At 36.3% G+C, this 27,855-nt stretch overlaps 1 protein-coding gene across 4 annotated transcripts in view; it reads left to right on the plus strand.

The window, feature by feature from the left end:
* PCDH9 (protocadherin 9) overlaps nt 1-27,855 on the plus strand; it is a 691,999-nt gene that overhangs the window by 280,660 nt on the left and 383,484 nt on the right. For 2 of the 4 annotated variants that reach the window (XM_069802593.1, XM_069802595.1), the window contains exon 3: nt 20,974-21,039. The exons of the other annotated variants lie outside the window; for them this stretch is intronic. In XM_069802593.1, coding sequence (XP_069658694.1) covers nt 20,974-21,039 — 66 coding nt within the window. The remainder of the gene's footprint in view (nt 1-20,973; nt 21,040-27,855) is intronic. 4 annotated transcript variants of the gene reach the window in all.

The raw sequence follows: 27,855 nt of genomic DNA on the forward strand, positions 1-27,855 counted from the left end.
TTTCTCCTTCTCATCCATTATAAGGAAATTCATCCTGTTCCTCTATCTGGTATTCCTGGTTCCTATTCTTACTGTTACAAGTAAAACCTGTTTGCCTGTGAGGGCGTAAGGACTGATAAGCAGTGACAGTTGGGAAATTTGTAGGCATACCTGGATTTTATTTAAAAAAACACCCTATAGTTTGAGAAAAACTGTTACATTAGGCCTGGAAGTATGGCTAGGACAGGCTTTTCTGATGGTACCTGCACCGTATTAATGTAATCATTGCTTAAAAGTAGAAAAAATTCATTGTTAAAGGAAAAGCATAAAGGAAAGCATTTTTGTGTCAATAGTTACATTGAATATTCATCTTTTTCTTTAAATAACATTTTTATTATTAATTTTGCTTCAGTTTTTGTTACATAGTATAGCTTTTTGAATATGTTTTATTGGTACAGCTCATCCTGGGCATGTTGCAAAGCCTGATGCATGTGGCATTTTTACAGGTTGCTTTGGGAAGACTTCAGAAAATAGCAGCTGACATTGCAGTTCTTGGAAGTGGGCAAATTATTCTTGAAAGAAAGTAGGGAATCTATCTAACTTTTAATATGGTTTTCATCACTGTGGTATCTGAGTGTTTCATACAAGTAAAGGTAACAATAAAGGCTTTTCTCCTTCTTCCTTTCCTGCTGAGAAAAATACAGCAATGGCTCTATGGGACATCTGGTACAACATACAATAAATGATTAGAGCAGTGTCTGTGCACTGAGTTTATCAGACATTGGAGCAGACCCTATGTGGCTGCATCCCATTTGTCTCTATGCAGGAAGTTTAGCATGTAAAAGGCTACTGTAAATAGGGAAGGACTAATCTGTTCTCTGTGTTATGTCTGTGCTGGGTACAACAAGAATTAGCTTAAACTGTAGCACTGAAAACTCAGGTTAAAACTTTCTTCCTATAATAGTTCAAAAGCATCATCATCTGAAAATAGATTACCTGGAGAGACAGAAGACTTGTCATCACTGGAGGTTTATTAAGGGCAGAGTTGATAAATATCAGTTAAGAAAACCATTGAGAGAGTTTGTCGTGTCCTGGAGTAGGAAACAAGGTGATGACATCCTGCAATTCATTCTAGCCTTTTGACTTCAGGACTCAAAGCAAACACTAGCGATGTTTCTTCCTTTAGATATGCAGTTAGAATTTCAGTTATAGGTGTTTGCATACTTCTGCAAATGGCGATCTCACTGACTTCTAACTCCCTCCCAACAGTATTGCAAATTCAAAGCTTATTCTTTTTTTTTTTCTTCCTGCTAGCTATTCAATCAGTAAATTCAAGAACAGTAACCATCAGGTTGCTTAGAAATACTATGCCTCCATGTCCTATCTCACTAAGAGATTTCAGCTTCATGGCCAAACCACCTCTAAAGAAGAGGCAGCAAAATTTAAAAGACTGTTTCTTTCATAAAAATGTTTTGTTTTTTCCTTTCACCTATGGCATATTAATAAATACTTGAGCTTTGTCTTTTTCCTACTCTTTCAAGCATCAAGAAAGTATTTCTTCCAGTAGAAGCCAAGACAAGAAAACTTTATGAAAAAGTAGGTGAAACTTTCAGGCAAATAGAAGGTGACTAAATTTAGAGAATGACAAGGGCAAAATGAAAAATTACCTTATCTAATAGTTTATTTGTTAGTCTTGTTTCAGAGCCAGATAAGATCTTTATTCCATATGTCTTTTAATTTTACTGGAATTCTTTCAATTAAGATACAGATGAAGACTTCTGTGTTCACCATCTTGTGTTGAACTCTTGACATATATAAAGCTACTAAATGTAGAAAACAATAAATTAAGAAATAAGTACTTTTTTTTTTAGAAAATTCTTAAGAAACTGAAAACAATTACTTAGTTCAAGAATAGTTAAGAAAATAAACTACATGAGAAAATAGTTTCACATTCTAAGATGTGAAAACCCTAAGTTTGCCTTAGGCTAGCATAGTCTTTATGATTCATTCAACCTCTTCCTAAACTCTTCAGTCCTCATTTCTTTCTTTTTGTTTTGTTAATATACTGGCCTAGCATTCATTTCTCCTTACTGTTATTTCTGTAATTTTCACAAAGGCAAATTAAATCTGTTGAATTGACAGCATTATGCAACAGTTCAGTAGTTTCACAATTCCTACAAATATTCTAAGTCTATTGCTGTCATAAGTGATGCTTTTCTGTGTGACTTTCAGAGAGCAAAAGCTTATTATAGGCAGCTGTGCTAGTTGTCCCATTCTCAGCTCTTGAAGTGAGCACAGTGGAAGAATTCTGTTGTGGTATGCCAAAACTCCCTGAGAAATCATCTCATGCCCATCACGGATTGTATACCTCCTGATGTTGTGCAATCCATAGCATCTTTTCAATTACCACATACCTCTGCTGTGCCTTTTGTCTCAGAACTTGTTTGTTTTTATTTGTACTGAATGGTCTTCAAACCACGGCATCTAAATACATCTGCAATTGCATGAATTTCTCATGATTATCTTACATTTCCTTCTCTTTTCTTAGCAACATCTTTTGTTCTGTGTTACTGACGTTACCATTCTAATAAGCATACATTTTAAAATAAACAACTAGAATTAGATTTTTGCAGACAATTTCAGTTTCCCCTGTTTGTTTTGCTTTGTAGGGATATAATTTTCTGTATGCCGTTTTTAAATATTTAAAGCTACCTGGCAAATATCACTGCTAATTTGTCCTTCTGCTCATTGCTACTCTCATCAATGTAATTTGATGAGTTATAAGGAAGTATTATTTCATGGAATGATACAGCGTTAGACAAATGAAGCTATTTTGCCACTCTCCAAATGCTCTTCTTGTTCACTTCCAGTGAAAGCTCTTTGAGTTGTGGAAAAGAAGTATGAAGTTGTGGAAACAAAGTACAATGGGTGGTGGTAAACCAAATCATCATCTTGCAGGCTGTCAACTATCCATATTTTATCTGAAAATTTGGAAAATGTTGGCCTCTCTGTATCTATGCAAAACTAATTTCTATATTAAAATAACTATTTTTAGGTCATAAGTCCTAAAACAGTTGTTGTCAACCTTCATTGATTTATTAATAATTCTGCTGCCCTTCTGCACCACCTTGCATTCAGTATCCCCCTACCCCTCAAAAATTGGTGGAGGTGCATATTATGGTATATGAACTGCAAGCCTCTTGTCAGTATGGTTATGTGGTATTTGCAGTTACCATCTATCTGTCCTTATGCATCCATGTTCTGGAGTTTCTGAAATAGTCGTGCAAAATACTGATAGTTTTGTTAGGTGTTGAGAGATGCCATTTAAACACAACAAGCATTTTTCTTGGCCCTGGAACATGAGTTAAAATGTGGTTACTCTCTATCTGGCATACAGCAATGACTGAAGATCAGTTACCTATTTTTACACTTTCTGAATAATCAACTTTTTAAAAACTTTAGTGATAATAATAATATACGAATGTAGTAATAATAATAGTAATACAGTAATAATAATACACAAGACTTGACATTATCAGCTGCAATCTCCTGAGTTTTTCAACATCCCTACTGATGCAATCTCAACAATACTGAGTAAAGTTGAGCTACAGTGGTCCTAGAGGTATGCAGCTTGCCTTATTTGCCATGAGATGCACATTCCACCTGACATCAGCCATAAACTTCAGAGCCCTTTTAGCAGCCAACCACTTTCCAGTCTGCATGGGGTTATTTCTTAAAACTTTGCATTTTATTGAGTCTCATAAGTTTTTTGTTGGTCCAGTCCTCAAGTTTATCCAGGTTCTTCGGTATTGAATCGCTTCCATTTGTTGTGTCAAGCACTTGCCCAACATTACTGACACCTTCAAACTTGTTGAGGGTGCTGTCTGGGATATTCTGTTTGTTACCAGCTGTTAGCCAGATACCCAGCCTTTGGTTTCATGGCAACGCAACCAACTTTCATCCCACCTAACAATCCTTTTTACTAGCTCATGCCTCTTCAGATTTCATATGAAGAAAGTATGGGACATAATGTCTGCAGGCTTACTAAAGTCAAGATAGGTTAAACCACTGCTCTTTGCAGCCAAACATTTCATCAGAGGTATCATGTTGGTCAAGCATGACTTGCTGTTGGTAAATCCACGTTGCACATTCTTGGTTACTTTTTTGTGCTCATGTGTTTGAAAAAGGATTCCAGGGAAACATATCCCATGATATTTCTATAGTCAGGGGCCTAGCTGAGGCTCATACCGTTATTCTCTGCGCCATTTTTCTTGCCTTTTTAAGGATGAATGTAATGATAGCGTTTTTACAGCCATTAGGGACCTCATCTAATTGCCATGCAAGTTACAGACAGTGGACTACAGTCAGCCCTTATAGCACTCTCAGGAGAATCCTGTCAGGTCTTATGGATTTGGACACATCCATCTTGTCAATGTTGTCCACAAGCTTTTCTAAGTTTTTCCTTTGGTGTGAAGAAGACATCATTTCTTGCCTGTTAATTATGTCATAACTTCCCCTTCTTTTGAATTTGATACAGCTGATTTTTTTCTTGTATTGAGGTAAATTGATCTTAGCAATTCATTTTCACAATAAAACTGTTACCTGGAATGATATTGTGGCTAATATTCTGGATTCAAGAAACTGGCTCTACAACACAGTTTACCACGTAAAAATAATGTAATTCATGTGATTTCTTCATGTGTGGGTTCTCCTTCTGTTATACTACTTTTCTTTTGCTTTCTTCCCCCCTGCTGCTCCGAGGCAGTTGTCTGTTGTCACCCTGCTTGTAACATTGGAACTTCAGTCTAGGCTGAGACCTCAAGGTTCTGCAGTAACCCAAACACTGTTAATAGATCAAATGGCTTGGACTATGAGTTCGTTGTTCTCAAATCATATATATTTCCTGAAAACTCAATTTTTATATTCTCCTATTTTTTTCTTACTATTTTCTCAGTCAGTCAAATGACAGACAAGAGTTGGTTAGTCTGAAGTAGTCCGCAGTGTACTCTTTCCCCTACCCCATTACAATTAATAATTTGCTAGAATACATATGCTAGAAATTACATTTTTTGCCTCACAGATAGGCAAGGATATGGTAGTACCTTTAAAAAATACACTTCTAATTCTGAACATTTCTCAGAAAAATCTGATTTAAGACACTTTCACCTCTGAACTTTGAACCCTTTCAATGATATTGCTCAAAGTGTAGATTACCAAGCATTGCATTATCATATGTAAAATTTGATTAATACAGTTGATAGTTTCTGGTAGGTTGTCTCTTTTCAATGGCTTTACAAAGTTTGTTATGGTTTGCAATGAGGAATTTTGTAAACACTCTCAAACCTGCTTTTTTTTGCCTATTGCATTTCTGTTGAAGTACAGACATCATCATTTATGTTTAGAGGGTAAAATAAGGACTTTTACTATCAGGACTTTCACCATCTCATCTGTGGTATGTGCTTGTTTCTGTTTAACTGACAATATAGACAGACTACAGGACTCCTCTGGTTGCAAATGGCCCACAATATAGGTATGGCCAGAAACCAGATGAATGCCACCCATACAAATTTAATTAAATGTTCACAGTTGTTAATATCTTCTTAAATTCTCTTAGTCAGTTGTTATAGTTCAGTAATCCAGTGTGCACAGATCAAACTCAAGGTGCTGATTTTGGATTAGATGTTACTCGCTGTGGGTTGCTCTTCTCACTGCTAGCAGAATGTAATTGATTGATTTGCAAGGCAAGGCAGTAAGACTTCATGTGTCTGGCATAGGTGAAATAAGCAGATTTCCAAGATGTCTGAAGAGACAGAACGTAATACGAAGAAAAACTGAAAAAATGAAAAATAGGTTAATTTCACTGGGACAGGAAGGGAATTGATATACTGGGGGCATGGGAAAGGTTAGAACCCAAAACTATTAGAAGAAATTTAGTGCATAATACTACTGATAAAAAATCACCCTGAAAATCTCATCATTTCATCCTTTCTTCGCCACCCCCCTCTCCCCCAATATCCTTTATAGGAACCCTTGACAGTCGTGGCAGCTTTTATTCTGGCCAACACTTGGGCATTTTCAGTTTATTTCAACATTGCTGGCGTCTTTCCTAAAAGTGAAAACTATGACATTTTTTATAACAAGACAAAAATAAAAGAGGAAAGAAGTGTCCTATTCACCCATTTCTCTGTGTGGAGGTTTCACATTTGTGGTTTTAATGCAATTAATCAAAAACCAAATGCATTTGTATTCTCTGAACGGTTCGGGAATACTTTTGTATTTTCTCAGTGTAGCAGTGTGAAATGGTGCAGGATGCCAATGGATAATAGTTCTGGGAAAGATATCTTTCATGCTAGGACAGTTCTTATGGGTTTTGTTTTAGATGATGGATTGCAAGTTCTCAGCCATTTGCAAGCCACAGGCTTTACATGTGCTGTCTACATTATCAAATTTCTCACTCAGTTTGAAAACCGTAGCATTTTAATTGAAAGGAATGCTAGACCTTCCTGCCATATCAATGTGGGAAGGTTGTTAGACTCTGAGAAATAACCTTCCCATTTCAGAAAAATGAACAAATACCATACAAATGTTTTTACCTTAGTAACCAATGGGGCTGAAAGGTGAGTTGGCACACATTCAAGTGCAAAATATCAAACAGTGAACCCTGTGCTACAAGGAACTCTTTTTAAATTCACTGACTTGGAAGAGATTGAATATCTGAGAGCTTAGTAATGTCTAACGATGGTGTCAGTCTTCCTAGAACTGCCATAGAAAATACTTTCTCCTTTGAGGCTAGTTTCAGTGTACGACAGAGATTACTGGATCTGTTTCAGTAAGAGAAGGGATCAGAGCAAGGGAATTGGGCATTTGTACAGCAGAAGCTCTTAAAATCGGATTGGTGCAGCTCATCAAATGGTGGAGTTTAATTTAGCTCAGATCTCACACAGTAAAACAAACCTCAGTAAGAAGTGAACACTTTAGGGCCTTGACACTGTGAAATGTCTTAAGATAAGCAGTATATTGGATTTAAAAGTAAAATAGGGACTTTATTTACATTCATACTGCCTTTTTCAGTGGTTGAAAATACTGCCTTCTCCAGTGGTTGGAAAGCTACTTTTTAGAGTGGCAATGTATACATAGTTTACACAATGTTTGGGCATAACTGCTGATGTATGGGTATTGTAGTTAATGAATTTAACTTCACAGGCTGCTTCTGATGTTCTGGCTCCCCTTTTCTAATCCCTGTTCTGAAGACCTACCTTTGACAAGTTACTTTCAAAGCCGCTTTTGGAAAAGCCAAAAGCTTATTTTAGTTGGGAGGGAAGAAGATCTGTGCAGATTTCTGGAAATGTGAAAACATTATTTAAATGGTTTATTTTTCAGATACAGCTATTTTCTGAGTATATATTAACATTTCTAGGGTATATTCAGTGTTTGTCATTATGGCATTTATGAAGACATCAGTTTAGTAGCTGCGTAGATAATAAGGCTGACACTGAATTAGGGAGAATGACTAACAATGAGATTGAAATACATCTGGGAAAGTATCAGGTTTTGGATCTTCACCTAAAGAATCCCTAGTATAGTATAGTATAATCTGAGTTCTTGATTAAAAAAAAAAAAAAAGAAAGATTTAAAACAAAGGTCTAAATCAGAAGTTTCGACTGCTGTTTTCAGGTGCAATCTGAAGTTTTAGAAGACTTACGGAAGAGTACTTACCCTGAAAGTTCAGTTGTAGAGATTATTTTGTTGCAAATTGCTCTTTCTGGAAAGAAAGACCACAGTATGTCTCTAAGTCCAGGCACTTATTTGAAGAAGTAGCTACTGATATTGTTCAGTAAATATTCAAGGCAAATGGTTTAAATCTGCAGTGTTTCAGTTAAGTAAATTTTCTAGAAGTATGCTTCCAATAATTGTCAGGGGTGGACCACTGAAAGGAAGAAGTCATTACCTTTTATTCCTGAAGCTTCTTTGCCATGTTTTGTGTGAACCAGGATTCCTATTAAATGGCTTATCCATTTTCTTCATAGAGAGATATTTTAATTTTATTTTTTGTGATTTCTCTCCCATTAACATGAAATTAGAAGTCATCTGGTAGACCCAAAGAGCAAGCAGTTATAGTTTACTATGAGCACTTTGATTTGGCTCTCTTTCCTTCTTTAAATGCAATATATGTATCTTTTATGGGCTTTATTGTGGTAGATGTCTGATGAACCTTTTCTCTAATAGCTCCCAAAGGAACAGCAAAATGACTACTTTGGCGGGTGCTCCTGACTAAATCCTCTGGTTCTGTGGCTACTTGTTCTTTTAAAGAACTTGTTTTCCTAAGTTTTAAAAAGTCAGTATCCTGCTCAGTGTGCCACTTGTGGAATGATAGCCTAGCTTCCAATACCATAAATCATCAGATCATTGTTCCAGATAGTGAAAAAGTACTGGTGTTAGCTGGCTGTATAATAAAGCTAGTTCTAATGGGAATTCATGTTCATCTCATGCGCTTCTAGTTCAGGAGAAGAATACGGAATGAGATACAGCTCCTGTCATATAATATTCTAGCTTTCTCTTTGATGTCTCAGCATCAGTTTTGACCACACTGCTGCCAAAAAGGCAAGTCGTGCTCTTTTCCCTGCCTCCAGCTGTCTGTTCCTGCCACCTCTGTTGTGTCAGCACTAGTGATTGTTCAGCTGTTCTGGGAAAAATAATAATTTGGGGAGGCAGGTCTAGTTTTTAGTCAGTTCAAGGAACTGACATAACTGGTGAGCTACGTGATTTAAGTACTGACATAGCAAAGGATGTGCCCAGCAAAAAAGAAGAAAGTGAGGACAGTCTTTCTGGTGGCAGCACAGCCTGAGATCACATAAACCTTGATGAAAGTTTACAGAATGAAAAGATTCCCTTAAAAAGCTTTGGCTGGGATTTGTGAATGTTTGCTAAACTCTGGAGTTTAGCAAATGGCAACTGCTTAATTCTGTTGCTATCTGCCCTTGTACCCTGCTCTGTTACTTGTGTTTTCAATTTCAGTGATATCTGAAGATTTCTATTAGAACAAGTGAATTATGTAATCAGGTTTGGTTTTCTTTATATTATATGTATGCTGATGCAATTCTTGATTCATTTGTATGTAGAAATTTGCAAGAGAAAACTAAGATTTTGCTTTTAGTTCTGAAAGTGCTGAAGCACAACTTTTCCGGGGAAGTCAACAGAAGGAAGAATGGAAATTCTTTCTACTACTCTTGATGCCTTCTGATGGTACAGTTTGTTTTCAGGGGAGCCTGGTTGTCATGGGAGACACAGTGGGAAATGTAGTGTTTTGAGCTAAAGACATTCTGTAGCAACTTTCTGTTGAACTCTGTAATAGTGAGAATATCACTGTATGGACAGAATACTAAATTAATATGTTGCTATTTGTATCAGCTGGACTTCTTAAAATCATGGTTTGTTTGGGTTTTTTTTCTGTTACTAGATGCTTAAAGAGTAATCCTGAAGAGTCCAAAATAAGTGCAGTTTGAGTCACTAAGTAGTAGCCATTATTAAAGACAGAATTAGAAACAGACAGATCAAAAACACACCCTAAAGCCTCACAGTTGCCTATATAGGCCAGTTCAGCTTTAGCTAATTTCTTTCTATTCAGATGATCACTTTTATCAGTTGTTGAAGAAATTATCCTGAGTAAGTATGAAATATTGATAAAAGTTGTGGGTTTCTAAACAGCTATCAAGGCTGATTTTCAAATAATCAGAAGCTGGGACAAAGCTTGAGGGACGCTTGCTTATCTCTTGCTTTTCCTAGGGCCAGCATGAACTGTTTGTTGTAAACTTTGGTTTGGGGTCTGTTTTCTGAAATAAAGAACTGCCTGTTCTTTTTTTCTCTAGAAGAATGACCAATCCTGCATAATGTATGCACACAAGAAATTACACATTTATTTTAGACCTGTGAAGGAATAAATCCACTGTAGATCCAGATAACTGAGTGTTCTTGAGTTTGTACTAGAGTCATTTCACAAAAGTTGTCATGGTTGGAGACAGAATAGTGAGCCAGGCAGGTCCTTGACCTGAACCAGTATGGCTGTGTCTCTGGAGGTCATCTGATCCAACAACCCACTACCTGTCACGTGGCACGTTCAAATATTTATGGCTGCTTGGGTTTTTGTTTTTTTAATTTTTTTTTCCCTTGTAGTTAGGGTTACTGTCTGACAAGCAGAAACATGATGAGATGGGGCTGTCTTACTCACGGCACCCAGTCATGTTGTACATGCCTGGACCTGGAAGCTAGGCAGTTGTCCTAATTTCTGCAGTTCTGAAAAAATCTTGACTGACTCTTTTGTAATTAGGATCATAGTACTTACTATAGATTATGTAATTTAATGCTGAAGTAGTAAATAAGTGATGTTGGCTTGAAAACCACCCTAGTAAATTTTAAAAGTGAGAGGGTCTTCCTCTTTAGTACCTAATCTTCACGGAGGATTTTAAAGTCTCAGGCAGCTTAATGTAGATCTTTAGCTTAAATTTTAAAGTCTTTTGCTTTCAACTATTGAGGTTTTCCTCCAATCCCCAATCAAATGGAGGCCAGGAATTTGATTTCTTCCTCCTACTTATCCAAACACAAATAAATAATATATGTATATAAAAGAGAGAACATAGGGTGACCTGCTTTATATAACACTTCAAATAAAAGCTATGTGGGGAGAAAAGATTTGTGAGACACTTGGTGATTAGAATTTGTCTGGGGAGGAAAAACAATTAGTTGAATGATCCATATTATTAATTTGAAGAACTTTGTGCAATACTACTGCAGCAAACGCTTTTTAGTAAAACATACTAGACAAAATTTATGCAATTAAAAAAGTTAATCTATACATTTCCCTTCCCTGTCTTTAACTTCTAACATGATTTCACAGTTTCTTTCAGACTTCATGAAATTATTTTCTTTTGGCAGTAAACTGATGATTTGTATTTTAAGTTGAGGATTTTAAAAATGATTTTGTTTTCCTAAATTCAGAATTTAGAAGATTGTGTATAATTAAACATAGGAGCTGTATCATAGCACTGCAATCTACCTTTGCAAAATCTGACATAAGTAATTGTCATGGTAAAACGGATTCTAAATTCGTCAGTGTGCTAATATTTTCTTAAGATAATACTGAATTTTATGAAAAAGAATGAAAGTTATGTTGGATTTCTGAGTTAATAAAAGCTTCAAATATGTTGCTGTGTTATCAGCTGCTATATTACATCAGAGGATTCTGTATCACATCAGGGAATATTGGATTTGCAATAGGATACTAAATGTCAATGTAATATAAAACTTGCACAACTGATATTTTTTTAAAGCTGTTAATATAACAGACTAATCGAGTGAATTATTTTTGTATTTTGTCAGCAGCTTAAGAGTAATGAAGAGGCTCATTTTGGCTGCTTAAACTGAAACTGAGTCACAGAACAGTATCATCCTAGTCAGTCCTAATTCTGTATGATTGTCTTAGGCAAAAGGAGGGAAAGGAAGAGTCATTCCCTGGTTGTCTGTATTTTCATGCCAGCTGCCATAGAAATGAAAGATGTAATAGATCTCTAATTTTTTTCTAAGCAATCCTTAGATGGTGGGGATCTTGCAGGATTTTTTCTTGTTCTCTAAGTGGAGTACCTCACTACAGGAGGGATAACTTCATGATGACCCTGAATTCAAGGATTAAAATTGTTGCTTATTTTAGCATAGTATTACTAATTGTTAAACATCAGCCACTTAAAATGTAAAAATGTTAAATGAAATCAAAACAGAGCAAGCAGCAGTAAAATTTCAACTCAGATCCAGAAGTGGAAACAGATGATTGATCCATCTATGTAAGGGCAAGAGAGCTTTATCTGAGGGTCAAAGGAAGGATTCTGTTTAGGATGGCTCACCCATCTTTTTTAGTAAAATGATTGTGAAGGTATTGATAAGTGGAAGCAGAAAATATTTAATACAGTCATGTACCATGCAAGTTCCTTCAGAAAAACTGTGTGAGTACACCTGTGAATGTAAATTTCCATCAATAACATCCATAGGTAAGATTGTGTGTGCTTCCAAAGAAAATCCCAGAAACTACCACCACAACAACTACCCAGCACTGCCCACCCCACCCCGCAAAAAAACCCAAACCCACACTTCTATTATATCTTTGCTTGCAGTAACCAAACTGTAAAAATTTGGACTGAAATATTCCATGAAAGGTATTGGCTATAGCCATAAAAACTTTTGAAGAACACTGAATTAAAATGGTTCCACTGTTTCTAAAAAAATGAGATTAGAGAAAAATCTGTTTTCCATCTCTGTATAATTTAACCTGACAAAATAGACTTTTCTCTAACCTCATATGGATCATATCATAGTGTTAAGGATACCTATTGGCATTCTGAATGTCTTATTAAGCTAATAGTTCTGTACAAAATGGAAAGTGAATCACATCATCCAACTGTCTGACGGTATGGAAAATATCTTTGAACAACGATGATAAGATTCTTCTTGCTGAACTTTTCGACAGCAAAATGATAGACAGTGAAGTTCAAACACCTACGCTGGGCTCCATCTATAGTAAAAGGAGTGGCACTTCCAGAGGGCAGATCAGCATAATACAAATGGAAAACTGAGTTACAGACTGTGATTCTACCTTTGCCAATAATGTAGCATTTGACTGGTGGGAGTTGAGCACCCTCAAATTATGGTAAGATATGCAGCAAGAAGACATGAATTTCTTTTGGGGTTTGGTTTTAGTGGTTTTGTGTGTGTGTGTGTGCGTGTGTGTTCTTTTTTAATGGTTTCAGGAAGGTGACTAGTTTAGGACACCATCTGAATTCTGGTGGACTTCAGAGACTTTTGATCAGACTTAAGATGTCTGTCCCTACATATCCGTTAATCTATTCTGTTTTCATTCCAACAGTCCCTGTTGAAATACCGTCAAAATGAGGTTTTGTGCCGTTCAAAGGGTTCCTCCTTTGAAAATGAAAAACATTCACTGCACTGCTAGACATTTTAAAGAAGAAATTCATTTGATGCTGTGGTACCTACAACCTTACTCCAGCCAACAGTAAATACAGACTATTGAACATACGCTTTCCTGGCCAGCAGTCAGACTTCTTTAGCAGAGATTCTTTTATGCATACACTCCCTTTTCAGCTAATGGAATAGTGACAACATGTTTTCTAAAGAAAACCTGTGTATGAGAAAATTGCTTAGACATGCATAATGTTTTTTCAAGAAGCTGTCAAGGATTTGTATTGACGCTTGATGGTATGTTATTAACATGCTTACAAAACTAATTTAAAGGCAGTAGAGCAGGGCTGTTTATACTATCTGTGGTAATATTACCATTACTAATTACATTATATTGTAATACTCACTGATACAAATCAACTGCTGGCAGTGTCAGGATTAGTGTGGGATGGTATAATAAGCCAAGATTTTAGACCTTTGAGTTCAGTTTGGCATTATCTTGTTGAAAAATGGTTTTTATCTTGTTCTTTAACATGAGTGGAACATGTTTGCTATCCAAATTACTGCAAAGACAGCATTTATTTATTGACTTCTGTTTTCACTTTAAGCTTTACTTTTGTAGAATTAGAAAAATTTTAAAGAGATTGAAGACCATATTGTTCATTTAAAAAGGTAGTCGTGTTTATGAAGAAGCACAGTAGGGAAGGTGTCATTTTTTTTTCTTAATATGGAGATAATGGATGACAATGTGATCAATACAGATCAGTTAAGATATCTTAGGGTGTGAATCAGCCTTTGACTGATTAGGCAGGCAGCTGTGTTAATTGTATTACTAAGTATATAAGGGGTTAAACCTCAGCACAACCCCTTCCTCTCCTTCTGTTATTAACATCAGTGTAAGAACTGGGCTAAAATTTGTGACATTCAGACAGAAGAGAAAATATGATTAGACTTACTAGGAACAAGGTATATGAATAATTGAATAGGAATGTCTGTAACAATGTAGGTTCTTTATGTAAATCTTGACAAAATATTTTTTTCCGTTTGTGAAAGGGAAAAGTTACTAACAGTGGGCTCAGTCAATCATATCCTAGGCATTGTAATCACGGTAACTTCTGAAATTTCTTTCAAGCATTGCTTTAGTTTCTTTGATATCCTGATGGTCTTCATTAGGATGACTTTATCACTATTCTTTATAGTGAGAAAAATAAACTGATCACACTAAAATCCTTATGGTTTTCTTCTGACTATTGTCAAGTTTACACTTATTTTCTTTGAATGGCAACAATAATTAACTGTACCCCTCCTCCTCAACCAGAAGGCTGCTGCTCCCTTCATATTTTTTTCACTTCGTAACAGAGAATTGCCATTCTACCTGTGCAAATCACTACCAGAAAGTCTCAGTGTCTGTTTATTCCCAGCACGGATTTGAGCTTATAGAATTCACAGGTTTGGAGTCAAAGCATTAAATTGGGAAAAAATTAGTACATTGAATCATTGTGCCAATTTTAAAGCTGAATCACACCTACCTTTGGGATTTTAGTAAAACGTAGCTTTGCATGACTAAGAGTCTTCGAACCAGACTAGAGTCCTCTTCTGAGGTGTAAAGGATTGTCCTTTGCAACATAATATGCTGCCTCTGAGAGAAAGAGAAAATGAGAGAGAGATTTTATTGCTTTTAAAGAGAGATTCTATTTAAATTTTTTTTTCTTTTTTTTTTTTTTTTGGCATACTGTCACTTGGTGTTTAGAAATATCTGGAGAGTACAAAAGTGTGCTCTTTTTTATTTTTCCCATGCATAAAGTTTGCTGACTTAATGCTGCAGCTACTGAAACAATGTCCCCTGGATGTTGCTGTGCTTTGATATAATTGACCCCTCTGTAGTTTCACCTGAAAAAAGTTTCACAGTGGTGAAAGGTGATATATAGACCTTTAGCATCCACTTTTGTCACAGTGTATCCACAGAGTATGTGCAGTGCAATGAACAGCAGTGCAAAGAGCCACTCACTGTTAGTCAGGTAGTGGTTTGAATCTTTGATCTTTTTGACCTTAGAGTTACCAATAAGTAGTCTACTTGTGTTTTTTCATAGATATATCACATCTGCTTTGAGCTAAATTGAAACCACCAATTTATTTCATGTAGGAGTAATCCACACAAGCCTAAATAGTGGTTGTCTGTTTCTCAGGAACCACACATTATTCTTTGTCTTCTATGACCATGTCTTTCCTTTGCCCTTGGGATGAGGATGGAAGACTTCACAGATCATAATTTTCAGCAACACTGAAGAAGCAAAAAACCACAATAATTTGATACTTGCAGGATGATAATATAATCTTTTATGGCTGAATCCAGTTATAAACTGTCATCATTAACAGTCAGTCCAGATCCATTTCAGCCATAAAGAATTGCACTGTACTAGAAATACCAAGAGGTTTTTAGTTAATGATTGGATTATGTTGTCCTTATGTGTGGATTGCATCTAGGTGTCTATGTTCAAAATAAGAAAAGTCTTTTGTTGAAATTATATATTCAACACCTTACATGTGATAAAGTTTTATACCTGTCAAATGGTCTCACATCAGGAGATCAGCATTAATTAGACATTACATAGACAATAAATAGATGAGAGCAATGAATTCACTGAAGACTATGAAAGATGAACTTGCTGTTAACATTTGCACTGTCTTTGCAATGTTAGCTCCTCTTTACTTTTCATTTTAACAGTTACTAGTCAAGTACCAGAGACTTATTTAACAAAAGAGTCTGGCACAAAAGCAGGGAATATAGGTCCATGAGGCAATGGTGACTAAGAGACATGACTCTAACAGTAAAATTTTGATAGTGTAGAGTATTATGTTGCAAGTACAGAGGTTGCATGGGGGCATACACATGCTTTGAGAATCAAAACTGAATTATGAAGTCTCTTTTTGCTTTTTTCTGATGGGGTAGAATTCTCTGTGATCTCCAAGACATTTCTCTTACTAGATTCTCTGTGTTCTGTATTCACTGCTAACATCAAGTAGATTCTAGAGTAGTTTTTTTGTTAAAAAAAAAAAAATAGAAGAGTAAAAAATGTACGTGGTTTCTTTATCTAACAAAATGTTAATTTGTCTTTCTAAAAACATACTAATTGCTCACACAGCAAAATAATTACATGTCTTGTGAACCTTTCAGTTCTAACGCTGACATATTCTTACTTTCATTCTTTTCAATAAATTACAATTTGCCTTTTAAGGTTTTACCTCATCTTTTAGAAAGTGACTGTGCCTATGCGGTTTTTTTTGGTTGGTTTTGCTTTTGAAAGCAAGCAAAATTGCTTATCTCTGTAACTGATGAATTTCTTGCTTTTACTTTTTGGTGTTTTTTTCCTCATCCATGATGAGCAACCATCATGGTATTATGTAGGTATTATTTATTTAGTAGTTCAATAAAATTTTTTTATTTAATATATTTAATAAAGAACCAGTAGGTATTATTTATTCAATATTTTTCTGTGTGTTTTCAAGTCCTGTAAATTATAGCCTTTAAAAATAAAGGCAAGCTGTAGGCAAAAGAATGCTGAAGTCAATTTTAACCATGCTGGCTGGCAAGGAAGAGAACCCAGTGAGCTGGCAAGGACTTACCTGGTGCTGCTTCTTCAATTGAATGTTTATTGTGGAGGTGTTTTGTGTGTGTGTGTATTAATGTGTCAAAGTCCGTCATCCTTACTTTTCCTTCTTTCTGTCATCTGTTGGATCTTTTATTTCTTCACTATAATTAAAAGATCAGTAGTTCATTATGCTTGAATTCTTCATAAATGAAGGCAATGTTACAAAATCTCCACAGATTACAGCACCTTCACAGGAAGGTATCATCCTATGTAAGAATCCGTGCAGAACTGCATCATTTCTAGACTATATGCCAGTGCAGTACAGCCTCTCACAGGCTCTCTAAATGAGCAATTAAATGCTGTGCTGTCCTGTCAGTTCTTGCGTATATATACACTACTGTGCTGTTGAAGTGTAAAAATGAACAAAGGAAATTATTCTTGCTAAGGCCTGTTAATGATCAGCCATAAACAAGTCTCATGGTTTTTCTTAGGACACTGTTGTTAGTACTACCTGATTTGACAGGTTATGGTGTATTTTATTTTTATTTCTGTGCAAGAGCCTCCTATACTTTTTCAGCGGGAGAAAACTGAGAATTATGGTGGGGTAACGATGCTACTGTATTACAGCCAAAAAGACAGTAAATTCTTTCAAATGTAGAAATTTCTTGCTAGGTTTTGGTTTGTAGTTGGTTTTCTTTAAACTGTATAAGAGCTGTCATTTTCCTGAAATGAGTGACCAACAGTCTGCAAATCGAAGTGATTTACTGAGGCATACAAATAAGGATTTAATTTTAGTCCTTTTAGGCACTGGCATGTCAGATATATATTGCAGGTTGTGTGAGGCTAGATGGGAGAAATGGGCGTTAAACCTCAGTCCCTTAACTCCTTATTTGCTGGGAGTGAGAGACAAGGCTGTTCAGAACCCCTTATGTTTTGGTCTATTAGTTTCAGAGAGGTCTGCCTGATTAGAAAGCTTGTGCACACACATTTCAGTTGTGTAATTCAGACAGCTTAACTTCCACAGGCAGTGTGCAACATCTGTACAAACTGTTTGAACAGGCCAAAATTAAGTATTTGGTGTCCAGGTAACCAAGATTCTTCACAATCGGGGTTTTATTTGTGAAACTGAGCTAAACTTTTGAGGATAACAAAATACAGCAGGCTTTTTTCCTCTGGCAAGGTTATGACTTCTAGTGTCTGTATTTTTTAATATATGATCCTAGCAGAAAAGGAGAGGAAAAAAACTAAGAAGTTTGATTAATGGAAGAAGCTTAGAAAGAGCTAAGTTTGAGGACTGATCTCAGAGCTCTTAGGCTGGAAAAAACGTCCCATTAATTTTAGTGGGAGTTTTGACTGCACAAGGACTTTCAAGATCAAGTGCTTTCTTGTTCATTAAAGGATAGAAGGTAATTAGAAATAAAGCACAGAAAAGATTTTATATAGTATTGCTTTTGTCAGCTGAAAAAATCCATATTATTGTAGGAGTTTTAGGCTAATCTTCTCTCTCCCTTTCTTGCATAAAATGATGACACAGTAGGTTGTTTTCATTACTCTTAGAGGTCTGTGGTTCTATCTGTTCATTTTATTGGGAAAAAGCAATTGGCAAGTTTTTTCTGTGTTATCTTCCTTGCTGTTGGATTGCAATCTCATCTATGATGCTGACTTTGTCATTTCCCTCCTCCATGCAAACTGTTTAGCTCAAGATATTCCCACAACATTTTTGTTTGTAAATGTTGGATGATAAATGAAATAAAAATCCAGTGTGCATTTTGGTTGAAGGATTTTGCCTATGTCAGCTCATGAAATAGAGGAACAGTTGGAAAGGGAAAGGTAAAACTATGTAAGTTTTACAGAAACGTATCTTGCATGTTTTATGATACCTTAAAGTATGTTGACTTTTGAACACCTTTTAGGGAAGAGGCTATATATACTTAAGACCTCTTGAATCCAACTCTGAATTTTAAATGTATGGCAGTCATGAGCCATTTCAGGAATCATGAATTTGGGTCATCAGCTGATGGGAGTACTTTCTACACTGACCTGAGGGACAAGGGACTCATCTCCTGTTAGAACTTCAAACCATTCTTTGTAATACTTAAAAATACGTTTCACGTTACTCGTTCCTTACAGCTACTTTTCCTGCTTCACCCTCCCGCCCCTGGCCCGTATGAAAACCTTTTTTCCCTCAGCCCCTAGCTGTAATTTATTTGGATGAATTCCAGTTGGAATTGCCACTGTTTGTAAGACTGAGAGCAGGAGCCACTTTCTGTACAGCTTTCTCTCATGTACTGGTGGGCACAGGGAAGCTGTAGAAGGATGGGGAGCCAGAGAAGCTGTTGTGAAGCTGTTGCTTCCCTGGTTCTCTTTGCTGGCCCTTCAATACATAATGATCTTAAGCATTCCCAAAAGCAAGGAAAAGTGACATATTTCACTTCTGATGTAGCAGTAGTCTGCTTTTTGAGCAAGTAGTTGTGTAGAAAAAAGGCATTGTATTTAATGATGCCATGCATTTGTCTTTTCAATCTGCAGTTGTTATACGAATGAGATTTTATTGCTGCTCATTCCTGTTTTATTTTGGTGGTCTCCCTAAGCTTTCAACTAGCAAAAGGGATGGGGGAAACATTCATTATGTGTTGTTATTGAGATTACTCTTGTGATTCCTTTCCAATTATTTTCAGGAAACAATACTTACTATTTCTGCAAAGGTGACTTATTTCTGTAAAGGTGACTTCCTAACAAGTAAGTAGGTATTTGGTAATAGGGAGTCTGCCTGCGAAAACTCATCAGTTTATCAAAGTGGATAAAACTGTGCAATATACATTCTAAAAAGAGCTTGATCCACAGGGACCCCTCCTTTGCTTTTTTACCAGTTTAATTCTATTGCCTTTGGGTGAATTGCTCTTCAGTTGTACTCATGTAAATGAGGAAAACAATCATAGGTAAAATATCAGAGGAGATACAGGCAGATTTTAAAATGAGGCATTCTCAGTGGGTTTTACCTTTCTGTTAAGCTATACTTATTAATCTCCATGGATTGAGTAAGTGCATTTTCATTCAGAGTGTAAGACCAAATAACATTTGTGCTTGTGTAAAGCATTTTGGGTTTGTTTTTTTTCAAATGAAATTTTAGATGACAAAGAAGGGACTTCTGAAGTTAGTTGGAAATGTGACTTCAGATATCAGAGTAGAATATTTTTGGTAGATAAAATACATAAGATGACTTTCTGCTTTCAAGGGGATTTCTTGAAAAAGCTTTCAGAACTGTAATATAATTCTCCAAGAACACAGAATTGTGTGAGGTATCTGAGGTACCTGTTGGGAGTACTTTGGAAGAGACATATGTTTTCCATTGTGAGTAAAAGTACTATTTGATATAAAGTTTTCTGAGGATTTTGCTCACTATGTGATGGTAAAGGAGTGGATAAACCATTCTGTACAGAATACTAATGTCCTTTCTGAATATGGTGCACAGAGTGCTTGTTTGCAATTTGGGCATATTACTCTACAGAGGATGGATTTGAAATTGTCCGACTTTCCAGAAACATTACTCTTAATGTAATGTTCTCTCTCTGGGAAGCTTTGTTTTCTCAAATAAAATAGAACAGTACAAAGGCCTGGTGCTGGGTTGATACCTGAGTTTCTGACTGTCCTTCCAAATGGAGGTGTTGCTGTGGCTTAGATTGTTCAGAATTACTGTGGTACTATTCTGCTGCCGGGTTGGATAACCAATTCAGTTCCTCTAGGAATAGGCAGTTTTGAAGATTCTGCAAACTTGGTAATCTGCTGAACTTTCTCTCCACAATTCTCTTACAGTCACATACACACAGAGTCCTTATGATTCGAGTCCTTGGAGACATGATATTTTGGGGTGTCTGAGTATTATACTCAGGAGGGAACCTGAAGTAGATAGGGCTATTTATATTCAGCAGTTGGTAACAGAGCATGAACATCCATTAATGCTCCCACATTAAACACAACTTTAATTGCAGTTTTAAAGATCTGCTGGTTTTGCTTTTTAGAGTCTCAGGGTTGATTAATAATATCTTAATAAAAAGCTTAATAGTGCATTAAACTTAAAAAAAAAAAAGTTTCTTCGTATTATGAGACAGCTATTTCACTTGGTAGTTCACTAAACAGAACAATAAAAATCCATCTGAAAATCTGTTGCCTGGCTGCAGCAAAGTGTTATACAATCAGCCTTCAGAAACCAAACTGAGGTTTGATGTAGCATTTTAAATGTTACCATGTATGTGTTTGGTAACACTAAGCTATGGCCTCTGAAGTTTGTGAACCCTCATAAAAAGTTATTTATCTATTTTCAGTAGAAATTTGCTCACATTTTGCTTTCCATATTACCAATATCGGGCCATTGGGGAGGTGGGTTATCTGAAGATCTGTAGTAAGAATGACACATCTTTTTTATTTAAATATTGTTGCTTTTTAGGCACTGAATTTTGGAGATATGCCGAAGTACTTGTGGGAGATTTGGGTACCTGACAAACCATGGGTGGTAAGATATCAGATCCACTGACATAAATAAAATAAACATTTAATTTTAAGATAGGTGTTTTGGGCCCTGCTGTCACTGAATTCAATGGGCAAAACTCCGGCAGGGCTTGTAAGAAGTCCGTTACTGCAAATTTATGCAAGTGTGTTTACATTCTTTTCAATATTATCACACTGGTGTGAAGCTGAAGTAATGCCTGTAGTGAACTAGAACTGTGCAGTAGCATCTGACAGGGGGAAGAGAGAATTGCTCAGCTGAAGGTTGTAAGAAGATCTTTAATCTTTACTCAGGCAAGGAAGCAGTTAGCTAGCGCCCATTGGAGCAACTCATGGTTCGCAGGCCTACTGTATAGTACCTTTCTCCAGGCATCCTCGTTAGTCTTGTTTAACACTTGCTCTGGACTCCAACCCAGTAAGTCAAGGAAAATAACAATCTCCTTTTGAGATGCATAGTTTCTTCTCTGTACAAAACTGTCTAGTCCATTGGTTTCCATGCTGAGTTTTCTGTGTGAAATAAAGGACTGTAAGTATCTATCCACTATCTGTGCTTTTTAATGAGAGTCTCTCCAAAATTAATACCAGAAAACTCCATGTAGAAGTTCAGAAATTCTAATTGTTTTAAAGGTTAAAAGCAATAAATGCAATTTAAATTTAATTGCATCTTATGATACATTTAATTACGTTTGTTCAACTGTTCAAACTACAAGATTACAGTAAAAAGTTGTTCCCTTTATAACATAGCTCTCTTTCCCCAAAACTAAGCACTCTGTGGCACTTGCTTTAAGCTACATCAGCAGAAGAAAATTTCCTGGAAACTGGAGATTCTGGTGTCAGGCATTAAATTTAAAACTACATTTTCTAGCTACCTACTGGGTATTTGACTTTTTAGCCTTAATAGTAGGCTGTTTTAGCCTCAATATAGGCATTTCAGAGATAAGGGAATTGCTTTCATTTTGTAGTGTAAAATATTCTGAATAAACTTTGTTGAGTCTCTCTTAGTGCTCTGTTAGTCTCTGGTAGTTGATATAGATACAAAAATCTAGATATCTGTCTCCTCTCTAATGATAGAGAATGCTGTGGTTATATATTAATTCAGTAACACAAGAATTTGGAAGGAAATTTTGAATGAAAAAAAGGCATTACACACAGGACAAAGTAATTTAAAGTGAACACAATAGTAAGTGGGATTTGCAGTTGTACTAAATGATCATTGTATGTCCCTTCCAACTCAAATACTCTATTCTGTTCTATTCCAGATACTAGAAATTTAGGTGCCTATAGCTATATATAAATTCTTATTCAGGCAAAGGAGAATGGTTAGACCACACTGAGGTGGATTCAGGCAGTGGAGTACCATCTGAGGCTAAACATGCACTTAAGCTCTTCGCTCAGTTGTGGTATGTCTTTTTTTGTATCAGAACTAGAGTATTATGTTTCAGCAGAAGCTGTCACTTCTAATATTTTATTTTGCTGGATATTAATTACATAATAAACAGTCCTGATGTACTCTTTTATTTAAAGCTCTAAGAACAATACATATGTAATACTTCATGGTCAAGTCCACTTTTTTGAGAGAAAGTGTATTATTCTGTACGTTACATTGTAAAAGCTGGTCTTTGAGGAGTTACAGGTGTTAGGGAAATCTTTTTCATGAAAGGTGGATGTTGATTACTAGAAATTAAGTTCTAAAGTAACTAAACAGGAAGTTCTAAGCTTTTAAGCTATTTCTGGAAGATTTTATGGAGCTCTCTCAGCCTTTCCCTAAGAATTGTTGCCCTTTGTCAGACAAATCTTTTCCGCTAGGTTCAGTACTTCAAGAGAGTTAAACAAATGGGTAAACTATTTCCCATGCCTGTTCTAGGTTTTAAAAAATGTGAAAATTTATTGTCTTTTCTCTACCAGCTGATATTGGGCATTGAAAAATTTGGGCTTTTTTTTCTAGCTGACAACAGTAGCCTGGCTAATCGGTTTAACTGAAGCTTCTTTTCCGTCTGTGTGGATGTTAGGCTTTGAAAAAATCCTCCAACCCTTTACTTAGGGAAAGCATTTAAAATGATTTTAATAATGATAGATCTTCACAGTCTGAGCAATAACTAAGTAATGTTGATGGTCTGTAAAGTGAATGAGGACTGCTCATTTTGCAATGCATTATTGAGTATGAATAAAGATGTATTGTATTCTTGCTTTTTAAAAAACAGTTGAATTACCTGTGAGTACATTGCTGATCTAAATAGCAATTACACAGTCTCTTTCTAAAGGGTTCTTGGCAAAGAAAATGTCCATTAACATTGTATGTAACAGAATCTAAAAAACCCTCTTAAAACAAGTTTCAGACTTAATGGATTTTCTATTTCTTGAAGTTAAATTTTAGTTATTGCCTTTAATGTTGGTGGTAGCTGGACCTAAACATTAGATGCAGAAGTTCTTAGATAAGTGTCTGGTGTACCTGATTAAGCAGCAGTTCAGACAGCACGATTTTGTGGGGGAACTAGGCTGGGGAGGGATGGATGCAGGAATGGAAACATAACAGTCGGTGATGAATAATCTAAAATGTATTTAGCGCGTGGGAGGGATGGTAGCGTGTAGATAGCAATTTGTCTTTTAAGAAACCTATTCTACAACACATGCACACAGATAGACACCAGTCAAAGCTGCATTTACTCCAGCCCAGTTCAGACCAGCATGCAGGGGCATAGGACACTCACTCCAACTGCGCAACGTGTCTGGGTCCTGGTTGTCAGCGGGACTCCTGTGTGCACGGTTCAGGCTCAGCCTTCTGCGGGATGCTGGATGCCAATGGATGTGTCCACTCATGAGGAGTTATTGTGTTAACTGTTTATTGGTTTAAAAATCATGTTGTTGGCATAAGCCACTATAAGCCAAGCTAGTGAGGCATGTGGCCTCACTGGTCATGTAGCCTCAGGCTGATCTCCTTGCTATCATCCATGTGTAAGGCCAACTAGCGTTGTCACTGAGGTTTCTATCCCTCTGGTCTCCCAATCCAAATGTGTTACAGAATTGTGAAGTCAGCAACAATTGTATGATGGAATTCAGCTAGAGCAGCTTTGTTTTCCATCTCATACCAGGTTAATTTTGTTATTTGCAGATGGGCAGATGTAGTCATGGTCGCATTTATCTGAGCAGTGCTTTTGGGTAGACTCCATCTTGTGACGTGTGATCAAAATGATCCCTTGTAGGAATATAATGGTACTTTGGCATTGGTAACATTAACATCTGTTCCTTTGGGGTGGAAACACCCCCTCCCACCCCAACACATGAGCACACAAATCTGGGAGTATGCATGTATAAGATGGAGAAAAACTGCATGGAATAATCAAAAGCAGGACGCGGATTTGTGAAGGATATATTACGAGCATAAAGCTTATGACTGAGTCATCCTAAAGTAACATTATCTTTCTTCAAGAGAGGAAAGAGATGCAGAGCTGTAGGAAATGGGCTAAGGTTAAAGGAAAGAATCTGAGACTATTCAAATATCTCATCTGAGTATGTTCCATATAAATGACTTGGTTTCCAAACAGTAGATCATGCAGGAATATTTTTTTTCCTGTAAAAAGAAAAAACCAAAAAAAAGTAGCTTTTTCTCTGCTGTTCAAGCTAGATGATAATAATTGGGTCAGGATTCTGAGAAGAGGAATGCTCTGTACATTTTATTTTTTGGAGTCTGCATATACAGATATTGTTATTAACCCTGGCAGAAGTTTTCAAAATTTATGTTTTGTTCTGATCATAACTCTCTGTGCCTGTTAGCTGATGAAAGAAGTCTCTTAAGTTGGATGTAATTCAGGGATCTTGGACAAACACTGATCTTCTTTGTAATTAGATTTTATTATGACTTTGTTTTCAAAATTAAGCTGCTTTTTAGTTTAGAACCATCATTAAAATTACTTGTGAAGCAGCTCTTTCAAATGAATTAAAATAGATGCTGGTCAATGAGGTAGGTACTACTCTTCTGTCTCAAATGCGATTGAAGTGAAACTGCGCAACCTCAGATTTATATAAAAATAAATGTTTACATACATATCCTGACTTCATTTTTCTCTCTAATTAGTAGCATGCAATGTACCATTCTGATTTTTGATTCACCCCCTTGGTGCCTGCACCTCCCTTTAGGGATCCCAGCTGTTTTCCTCTCCTGCTGTAATTGAAATCAAACTTGTTCCAGCCTGTAATTGATAGTGAATCTAACCATCTAATGTTTTCTATGAGACAGATGCACCAGCAGAAGCACATGAAATGGCATATGGAAAGCCAAGTGCCCTACTGGGGTGAAGAAAGATCCATTCTTGTTGTGTTACACAATATTCCAATACTTTCATCAACTAGTTCACCTATATTTTAGTAAGTTAAGACTGTGATATGTGTAGAAAATTTGGAGTATATGTGATGTATTAATTGAAATGGTTAGGCCAAGTCTCTCTGCTCTTATGAAGAACTGTGCCTCCAGACTGCTCTTACATATTATCCTCTTCACCTGCTCTTTTCTTTTCCGATGTTAAGGAAAAGTATTGTAGTGTCTGTCTGAACGTTGTTATGATGGTTCTAATGGCTCATATGGGAATGTAAATCTAGATGTTCTCTCTCACCCTTGTTTTGGCATCTAGTGCAAATCATAATCTTGTATAAAGAGTGCATCTTTTTGTCTCTGGGTGAAGACATTTGCTAGGAATCTGCCATTGGAAGCAGGATGCTGCTGTCTGTCAGCACTTTGATATATTCCTGTTTTTCTTTCTCTCTTAAAACATATAATGCTTCCATTCTTAGAGAATAAAATAATAAGGCATTCCTTTATCCTATATCTCTCTGCCTCTCTCTCTGTTTATAGTATATGAGAGAAATGAGCATCAGTCATGAATATTTATGTTTAAGTAATATTTTAAAACATGGGGTTTTGGTTCCTCCCCCCCCCCCCGTTGGGGATCTACTCTAGTTCCTACACTAGAAGGGTTATATAGTTTTAATACCATTCTTCTACCTCTAGCTTCTCTTCATGACACAATAGACAGTAATTAAATATAGAACTAAAGAGAAGTCGTAGGTTAATAAGAACTTTGTTGGCTGCTGCATTTCTTGAGCTATTTTTGAAGCATATTTTCTAAGCAGAAATAAGGTAATACTCCCCTGTGTGGATTCCCTCATATCTGGTTTTGAAAGGAGCCTTGTGTGTTCCTTCCAGTACTACTGATAACGAGGTGTTATCAGTACATCTGAGTCAGGCAGACTAAGGCTTTGAGCGATTGCATCTGTAACTAAGACTGAAGACCTAGCTTAAGTCAAAAATCGCACTTACTCTGTACTGTTCCTGACTAAATATGGTTGCCCTGTGTAAAGTTCAGCAGGATTTCTCCTGGGGTAGCAAAGTTCCTTTAGGTATATCTAAGTAAATATTAGCTTTCTGATGAATACTTATAAAGAGATTTGGAGGAAAGCTAGTTATTCTGTAACTCCTCAGATTATACCTGGTTTCTCAGGGATCTGAGAAAAAATAGAGGAGAAGTTAACTTCTTTACACTGCTCACAATCACAGTGGAGATTATTCTCATTAAATATTTATCCATCATGGAGGAGGAAAAGAGTTGAGTAATCAAACAGTTGGTGTTAATTTAAATGTCATAACCACAATTAGAAAAAACATCCTTGCAATCAAATTTTATTGTGGTTTCCCAATCTGTGTTCTGAAAATATCCTTCACTCGAGGATTTCCACTCTGAAGGAAGAGAGGAGAGCACAATATGGATTTGACTCAATTTTCCTGAACTTTTTCCTCTTTCTCAAAATTCTGTAAACTTCTGTGACTTAGTGATCCCTTTATAAGATACACTAGGTTAATTTGGGGTTGTCAGTTGTTTCCTGCAAATAGAGTTGCCTCCAACTTGATCACCCTCTACCCTGAAAGAATGATCTGAAGCCACTAGCTGTACTTTCTGTGTGACCTTAATGAAATCAATACAAGTGATGGCAGAGGGAGAAGTTGATGTTTTTTTTGATTGGTTGTGGTTGTTGTTGTTTTTTTTTTAACATCTGTTTGTTTTTTTGTTTTTGTGGAGAAGAAGCTCATATATGAAGTAGTGCATTTTTTTGATGTTATTACAACATCAACTCATTTCATACTGTCTCTGTCAGGTTACTTATTTGATACTATTTCTAATAGCATCATCAGAACACTTTTAGTTAAAAGTAGTTCTAATATTAAAATGTGTAATGTTTAAACAGATTAGCTTTGATGTATGATTAGCTTTTCTGTGTATTGCACAGAAAAAAATGATATCCATTGAAATACTACATAAAAATGAAAAGTACTAAATATATTAAGGCTAGGCATGTGATTATTCTTAATAGTCTTGCTATATGGATGGAGTACTGTTCTATTATCATGGAGTAACCTAAGTTGGAAGGGACCTTTAGAGGTCATTTGATACAATGTCCTAGCCAAATAGGGCTAATGTAGATCAGGTTGTTCAGGGCCTTGCCCAATCAAGTTTTGAATATCTACAAGGCTATCTCCAAGGCTTGCCACAGCCTCGCTGGGCAGCCTGTTCCAGTGTTTGATCATCCTTGTGCAATTTTTTTCCTTCATATCAAATTAGAATTTTCCTTGTTGCAACTTGTCTCTTGCTTCTCATCCTATCACTGTGCAAAAAGAGTCTGGCTACATACTCTCCAGGCCCTCCCATTAAGTGGCTAAAACTGCAGTACTTTTGCATCTTAAGGGTGAGCACGTGCAGCTCTCAGAGGCCTTCATTATACTCTCTGGCCTCTTGACCAACTTGGTGACCCTTTGCTGGGCTTACTCCAGTGTTTT

The sequence above is a fragment of the Haliaeetus albicilla genome, chromosome 15 (assembly GCF_947461875.1).
Source record: "Haliaeetus albicilla chromosome 15, bHalAlb1.1, whole genome shotgun sequence".
NCBI classification, from domain to species: Eukaryota; Metazoa; Chordata; class Aves; order Accipitriformes; family Accipitridae; genus Haliaeetus; species Haliaeetus albicilla.